Source organism: Cyprinodon variegatus, unplaced genomic scaffold (assembly GCF_000732505.1).
Source record: "Cyprinodon variegatus isolate N-32 unplaced genomic scaffold, C_variegatus-1.0 Scaffold461, whole genome shotgun sequence".
Lineage (NCBI taxonomy): Eukaryota > Metazoa > Chordata > Actinopteri > Cyprinodontiformes > Cyprinodontidae > Cyprinodon > Cyprinodon variegatus.
Genome location: NW_015150914.1, coordinates 656,027 through 664,301, shown reverse-complemented (window position 1 = coordinate 664,301; position 8,275 = coordinate 656,027). Strand labels below are relative to the sequence as shown.

The window sequence follows — 8,275 nt, the reverse complement described above, 5'->3', positions numbered from 1 at the left end:
ATAAACTGAATAGAAATGAATTGAATGGAATGTGCCTAAAAGTCAGGTTTTAGTTAAAAGTTTCTGGTTTTAAAGGGAATTGTAACAAACAAAAGCAAGAAAAAAATATAATGGGGAATATAATGTATTGTTCTTAATGTTTCCTTTTAAAGATTTCAATTTTTCTGTATTTCTTCCATATGAATCAACAAGCTGACCAAATCATACTAATTATTAAATGGCCCATAGTGTCCATAGTTTGGACACCACTGTTTTCTAATGTACTTTGAATATTCTTAAAAATGTAGTTCTTATAGCGTCTTTTACTCTTTTTCACCAGGAGGTTAGATCGAATCCGACGGGAGATTTCAACCGACGCTGTCAGTACGACACCGGAGCCCGAACCCTCCCTGCCATCCACCCCGCCTCCCTGGACCATGGAGCCGCCTCCGTCGTATGACACTGTGATGAAGAGCCAGGAGCACAGCGAGCAGAGAAACCAGGAGCGCAGAGAGGAGATGAACCAGGAGCGCAGAGAGGAGATGAACCAGGAGCGCAGAGAGGAGATGAACCAGGAGCGCAGAGAGGAGATGAACCAGGAGCGCAGAGAGGAGATGAACCAGGAGCAACGAGAACAGCCAGGCAATGAACACGATGAACAGCAACATCTTGAACAAACTGAATACATCCATCAGGAGCACAGCCAGCATCTTTAAATTTTCTCTTGGACATTGGAAACTCCCTTCAGTGCCTACTGTTCCTCTGAGGACTAAACCTTCAGCGCTATGGATAAACTCATAGCTACAAACCTCCTCTGAACCTTGAAACTGACCAATTCAGATTCAGTATTTGCTCAGGATTTCCCTATAAGGTTAGAAGGAGACAAATGGAAATTATTAAGTATAAAGGCTATGATAAAATTCCAGGTTTAGTTAAAGTATCTTTCCTTCCTTTTAAGCTCTGTTCAAATACAGGAAGTACATAATTACAATTTCATATATCTGCCTCATGCATACTGCTTACACACATGTATTGCTTTGATTCACTATAGCAGCAACTCATATAGTCTCATGTTTTCTGATTCGACCTGTTTAACAGTTAATCAGTCTTATATTTTTTTTATTAATTCCCCTTCCTGCTTCTTTGAGGCCTTGGACCCAGCAACCCCTAAAAAACGATCACAGCCTGGTAAAATTAAAGGATTGGCTTTTATTGAAGTCGAGGACAGGCTGCCACATCCTACATGAGGTGCGTACTCATCACAAAGGCCTGCAGAGTCTGGATCTTGAGTTGGGAGATTGTGCAACCTCCAATTTAATATAAAACATTCTAGATTTGGTATTTTGGAATATGAAACTTTTAAGAAATAAGCAGGTTGCATAAAACTGTTGGTTTAAAATTATTTTAGGTTCAATCGTATGGTCTGGAGCACAAAGACAGAAATGAATGCATCGCAAACTTAAAAGGCCGTTTTTGGAACTTTATGGACAGGATGGAAACATACTTTGTAGTTGATCAGACATGGCTCAAGTTTCTTATATGATAATAAAAAAGGATATTTATAATGTTTTGTTGGAGTTCTGACATTAAATATTTTCTTAATTGTCTTGATTTTTAAGGTTGGGCTGTAAAGTTACAGGAAAATCTCAGAATAAATCTACGGGGGATGGAGGGAACTGATGAAGGCAGCGTTCAAGTTTCATTAAGAAATGAAGTGTCATGATGATGGCCCTGATAGCTGACCTAAGTGTTCATTTCACTCACCTGCTTAACTCTGCCTGGTTACTTACATTATTCATCTTATCCACCTGCTCCTGCTGCTACATCGACGGCTCAGTCCAGCTATCAGGGCCAGATCATTGAGTTTGTGCTTTTGAATTAGACTTTAATGCCTTAGTAGTAATGCCTGGTATGTCCTGGCACTTACCTGCAGAGCCGTCCTGTTCCTCTTTTGGCTCAGCGGTGGGATCTAGTTTAAAGTTCTGCAGTTTTCCTGGTGTCATGTCTTGTTTCTGCCTCTCAACCAGTGAGCCTGCCTGTTCTGCATTTGAGCGTGTCTGCCTGACCACTGTTGGACTCGTGAAACCCTGAACCTGCCTGAGCTCTCTGAGGATTCCTGAAAACCTGGATCTGTGTGTAATTTTCTATGTGGGCTACGGACTCCTGGATCTCAGAACCATCCTGCTATGATCTGTTTCCCTGACCTGGCTTGGACTCCTGCCTGTTCATTAAAGGTTGCGGCGTCGGGGATACTCTGGGCGGCTCCCGCTGAATCAGTCGATCGGCTGGATCCTGCCTCGCTCTGAGATGGACTGAACTGTTAAACCAGGTAAGTGACTCACATTGATAATCATCTTCAGTTAGATTATCAAGGTCAATTACCCGTTTCTTCCTCAACCAGAGCGCCAGAGATGGCTTGCGTCCCACCTCCCCCCCGCATTTGCTGCTTATCTGCAGATCCATAGCTCCGTGTGTCTGTTTGCTTTGTTAATAAACTTTTGAAACTTCCCTCTGTCGGTCTCACCCAAGTACTGCGTCCTAGATTCTGAGCCCCTTGACACCAAGGGGGTAAATTCTCTTTAACAGTGAACTATATCACCGTTTCCAGAAGAATAACTGCCATCTATATATATTTCTATATATATTTCTTTATTGTTTTTGTCATGATTAAGCCTGGCCTAATTGTTCATTTTATTCACCTGGCTAAATCTGCTCGGTTTCAAATTACCATTCATGTTATCCACCTGCTCCTGTTCCTTTAAATACGGCTCAGTCCCAGCTATCAGGGCCAGATCATTCAGATTACTCATGTGATGTTGAGATCATAGCTCATGTTTTAGTTCATGTTCTCATTCTCGGAGGCCAGCGGATGAGAAGTTTTTATTGTTTCGTAGAGTTCCTGATCATATCATGTCTGTTATCCACTGAGCGTGCCCTGTTCCTGTCTTGGTTCAATGGAGGGACGGAGTTTTAGTGTACCATAGTTTACCTGATACCCTGCCTTGTTCTGCCTCTCAACTACTGAGCCTGCCTGTTCCCATCTTCACTCTGGACGGTGCCCGCCGCATCTCATTGGGAGTCCTTCGGCTGGATCCTGCCTCGCTCCAAGGAGATGGACTGAACTGTTAAACCAGGTTAGTGACTCGCATTGATAATCATCTTCCGTTAGATTATCGAGGTCAATTACCTTTTTCTTCCTCAACCAGAGCTGCTCCCTTCTCCCTCTGTCTGTTTCAACTGGATGCTGGATCCAATGTTCTGAGCTAATTACAGTTCTGAGGATTACAGCCTTGACTCTTCAGCTGGAAGCTGAAATATTATTAGATATTACTTGTTAGTAAAATCAAAGACATGTACTTGATTCGAGTACTGAAAGAAAACCGCTACAGTAATGAAAACCAGTAGAGAGAAATGATGGAAGTGGCTTTTTTCATCTTGCAGTTAAATGCTCTCCATTTGTTGCTATAGCAACCACCTCTCTGGAACATATTTAACATTTCCAACTCCAAACTACATAATAGTTGAGCACAAAGATTCTTATTGATTCATATTTTACGTCTGACATATTGTGGTATGGAGTGATCTTTCAATAAGGTCATTGTTTTATGCAGAATCTGTAGGGGTAGAACTTTAGGTGATAGACACGAGGCCTTTCCAGCTTAAAGACTTAAAGCTAATCCGCAAAGATTAATTATCAAAATAGCAGTTAAAACATTTGAAATGCAAGTTGCTATAATGCCAATAAAGATTTTTTTTTTATTATTTCATTTCAGATTTTTTATCAAAGGAAAACATAAAACATAAAAAAAAATCCTATGAAACTGATCCTGCTTTTACAATTTGTTATCTTTGAAACGTCAAAAACAAACTTCCTGGTTGGATAACAAGAGTTTTACGTTAAATAAACTTTTGGGTCTAACTGAAAGCCACCAATAAAGTCTTTTCAGCAGCTCTGGAGACCGAAGGCCTTTTGAATTGGATGCCAGAGGTCCAAGTATGTTCATAGAGATAAATCACAGTAAAGTCAGCTACAGCTAGATCAGATGTATTAAATGTTAGCTAAACACATTGAGGGAGGATAATAAAACAGCAAAGGCAAAGATTGCACTTAGTGCTGTTAGTGCATTCCATTTCCATGAGGAATTTATTGGATAGGAGTCAACAGATTGATGCTACTGTAGCCTCTTAAAGACACCAAATTGGGCGATCCTTTTAAAAGCTGGATTACATGTGACTCCTGCACTGGAAAGCAGTGACAGCTGAATGCTAACAGCTCTTTGTTACTCATCGTTCATCTGAACAGCCACAGTTCGCAGACTGCCTGGTGTTAGTTTAGTGTGACATTGCCATAAACCTGAGTTAACAAATAGCTGAGCTGCTTTCTCAGGCTGGTATAAACAGTAGATTGTTTATTCAAAGAGAGGAAATCCCTGGAGAGGAAGAAAACGAAGATATGAACCAAGCAGACTCTGACAGCTTACTGTGCACGGCTCATTGCTGAGTAGCAATGTCTGCTTTTTTTTTTCTATGCAGTAGTCTGTAGCAAGGTGACCTTTCAGGTACAGACGCACACCTGCAATTTTATACCTGACCTGAGCAGGCTGTCTGGAGGCTGTAATAAGCAGCCGAGTGGAACCGAGTTCCTCCACCTTCACCTTCAAGCTCCGTCTCACAAAGAAAGCACTCAATCTTTTCTCTCTGAGCTTTAGGTTCACATTTTATTTGGCCGAAAGGGTTTGTGAGGATGGTGGAGGGGAAACCCTATCGATACGGGCTGATAGTGGCCGGACTTTCTGTGCTGGCCATGGGCCTCTTCATCATGATTCAGGAGCGGCCGCACGTCTACGTTACAATGAGCGTCCTTGGCGTCGCCATGGTGTGTGCTGGGACAGTGTGGAGCCTCTGCCAGTGCTATCCCAAGGTACGCTCAGATTCTGACATGCAGGGTGTTGGAGAAGAAGGTTTCCTAAAAAGAAGTCGTGTGTTTATTAGGTCATTGTGACGCCTGTGAGTCAGAAGGAAAGCCTGGTGGATTTAGTTTGCTCTTCACTTGAAACCAGAGATGAAAGGTACCGTCTAACACACAAGAACACACTCACACAGAGCCATGCCGGTTATTTAGGTCTGGCTGATTTCCTGAGGGCCGTCTGCCAATCTCACACCGCTGAGTGTCCATCATGTAGTCTGAGCACGGTGACGGCAGCAGAGCCTCAGGGGAGGAGATAGTGAGTCTGTTAGGAAGCCTGATAATATTTTAGGAGCAGTCCCATTAAAAACAAACAGAAGTAAAAATCTATCTGAAGTAAATAATTACATTTCTTAATCTTGGAGGCGTAAATATGGAGCATATTTGTTTTCTAAATTACAGAGAGACTTGGATTAGAAATTAAGAAAAAACTAGAATGAATGGAATCAAGAATTGTCTATTAGCACTTTAACTACTATTATTCCTAAAAAAGTAGTTATTAGTTTAGTTGATAAACTTTGAAAATTACAAATTGACAATTTTTTAATATAATGTTCCCTCCTCCTCCTCATGCTGCCAAACCAGCTTATGCTGCAAGTCAGCAATCCCCGCTGATTCCTAAAGCGTTCACTAGAAGAGAAATTACACCAATAAAGCGGAAATAAACTGGCTTTTTAACTTTCTAACATTTAGAGTTTGGAGGTTTTGTGTATTTTTATAAGAAAGAAATAACTGATGCAAATGTTAAGTTTACCTAAAGATGAATTCAAAAGGGAACACAATATATATATTATTTTAAAATATTTAATCTCTTACTTAAATCAAACGTTTTACGATGTCGCCCCGGTTATCTCAAATTTTAGATTTAAACATAATTTGGTTTCTTTTATTTGTCTCAATTGGAGCAAATTTAGAGATTAGAAGAGATGAGGTGGAAATCCAAGGAGGAAAACCTTTAGGGTCGATGGGAATGTAAAGTTAGCAGAAAATTAAACCTCTTGATTTGATCAGAGTCCTGTTGTGTCACCGTGCGATGAACAGGATCATTCCCAGCTCTGCTGGCAGGGAAATCTCAGCACAACCGTAGCAGCTGAAGGACGTTCTGCAGAGAATTAGTGCTTCGTCCAAAGTTATTGGATAGTTTCTCACCTTGGATCTCTCCTAAGCCTAATTAATCAAATGTAGGATAAAAGAAAAATTAAAATGAAGCAAAAAATAGGAAGAAATGAAAAAAGACTTTGCAAGAAAATTACCTGTAAGGAAAGACATATGGTGGGATATGACTGGAACCGAAAACTTAAAGGCTTGGTAGATCCGACTGGGCTTCTTCTGGCTTCTGTGTTTTTCAGTCTGTCTTGGATGGTAGAAATAATCATCAGAGTGTCATGATGCAGTGCTCACTCTGCCAGCAGAAACATTTACCACATTAGCATGTTGCTTGTCTTGGAGACACGCTTTCAAAAAACATCTGTCTAGAAACATTGGTCTAAATAAAACTAAAGACACTTCATGCTGAGAGGAGGAAAGCAGAACATTTATTAAAAACCTCGGTGAGTCTAAAAAAGCAGAAAAAGATGTGTGACAGGCTTTTAACCAAGTCATTTAGTTTAACAGTTTAAGGGTCCAAACTTTAGGAGAATATCTGACAGGTTGAGTGGACGTTTGAAGGGACTGAAGCTGAAGTGGCGTCTCGCAAAATTGAATTGACCAAAAAGTGCAACAGAAGCAAAAATCCAAAAACATAAATCCTCAGAATCCACAAAAACACAGAAAAACCAGGAAAACTCACTGGAAGGGGATGAAATGACAACAAACCAGCAACAGTGACTGAGCAGGAGGTGCATATATGGGAGAGAGAAAAATGAGCAGGCTAATGAGCAGATTGGGAGCAGGTGTGAACAGAGGAGACTAGAAGGGAAAAGGAGACTGAAACAAGGGTAACAGAGGGGAAACGAGAAATACCTAAGAACTCAAATACCATCAAAATAACAAGAATAACACAAAATGGAAATAAAACCAATGAAAACTCAAAGATACAGAACAGAACCATGAAAACATCTGAGTGATATGATGATGGTTTCAGCTCCATCTCGATAAATCCTTCTGCACAGGCCGCGATGGAAGCAGCTCTATGTGCAAAAGTTCAGAGATTTTATCTTCGTACAGTAGACACTCATTCCATCCTCTTCTAATTTATGCTAGAAAGCTGTTTTCAAGAGCAGAGTGAGCGGAAGGGAAGAGATAGCGCTCTGACATTTGTGACCGAGGAGGATTGAATTAGTTGGTAACACGGGAGCAGAGGACTGTTAAGAATCTCTTGATTAAAGCGCCGGAGCCAGAAACGCCACTCTCACACGTCTCCTGCCTGAGTGGCTGTAATTACTGGGGTGTCTGATAAAGACATGCCTGCTCAGCAACGCTCCTCCTCACAGTTAAAAAAGAAAAGTAAGAAAATTGGGACACTGATGAAACTGGACTTCTATTTTTGTCCCTCCCTTCTTTTTACCCCCCCACTGCTGCTGCTGGCTTGGATTCCAGGCAGGCTGAGCTTCGGTCGGATTCCTGCGGTCAGAGAGAGAGCAGTGGGCCACATCTGAAGAGCCAGTGTCACAGCTGTCCCACTCTGCATCTGGTCTGATGGAGAGAGTCACCGGGATCCCAGCAAGCTTCCCAGCTGAGGACTGGAGGGATACCAGTTAGTAAATGACAGCATCAGTGCAACATGATGCAACTCTAGTGCCGTTATTGAAAGTAGAAAATCATTTGTGAACTGGTGCTGCTGGGAAAGGTGAATAAAGTTGAACATGTTTTATCTAATAGTCCCAGAAGGTGGTGCTGTTTACTATGAAAAATGTAAAAAGATTTTAATTCCTGTTAAAAAACTGCTGCACATCTAATTTATCAGCAATAAAATCTTTACCTGATTACCTGCCGAGACCCTGAAGGTCCATCTACACTCTGAACAGAGCAAACTGTTATTCATTAGCTATAGCTGCTTTAATTATTAGTCTTGAGGAGCAGCTTTGCAGCTGCAGTTCTTTGAATAGTATTTTTTTTGCAGCAGCAGCCTCCTTGACGTATCAAATAAAGCAGGTCCTGTGATTCCCTGGTGGCAAAATACAAATTGAAAAGTATCTTTGTTTTCTTTCTATGGGAGATTTTACCCTGTGCAGCATGTTTATCATATGATACTTATTCTGTGCTGTCCATAAAATCCCACTGATCTACCGAGAACTGAAGTCTCTGCAGAAAACATGAGTCTCAGGTTTGGATTAATCAGACGGCTGGAAGCCGAAGCTCCCTGAAGGGTTAATGTCCTTTACTTGGTAA

The 8,275-nt window shown here is 41.2% G+C and overlaps 2 protein-coding genes across 3 annotated transcripts in view; both read left to right on the top strand.

Annotated features, from left to right (window-relative positions):
* LOC107094061 (alpha-protein kinase 1-like) overlaps positions 1-2,065 on the top strand; it is an 8,287-nt gene extending 6,222 nt beyond the window's left edge. The window contains exon 2 of one of the 2 annotated variants that reach the window (XM_015389466.1): positions 320-2,065. In XM_015389466.1, the coding sequence (XP_015244952.1) occupies positions 320-695 (376 nt within the window). In that variant the 3' untranslated portion in view covers positions 696-2,065. The remainder of the gene's footprint in view (positions 1-319) is intronic. The other variant, XM_015389467.1, reaches the window with a different exon arrangement.
* A 2,658-nt stretch (positions 2,066-4,723) lies between these two features.
* On the top strand, positions 4,724-7,811 carry bsnd (barttin CLCNK-type chloride channel accessory beta subunit). Its single transcript, XM_015389476.1, has 3 exons — positions 4,724-4,900; positions 4,972-5,048; positions 7,484-7,811. Exons 1-3 carry the CDS (start codon positions 4,724-4,726, stop codon positions 7,581-7,583), a joined length of 354 nt encoding a protein of 117 aa, XP_015244962.1. The 3' UTR covers positions 7,584-7,811.
* Positions 7,812-8,275: the final 464 nt, after the last annotated feature.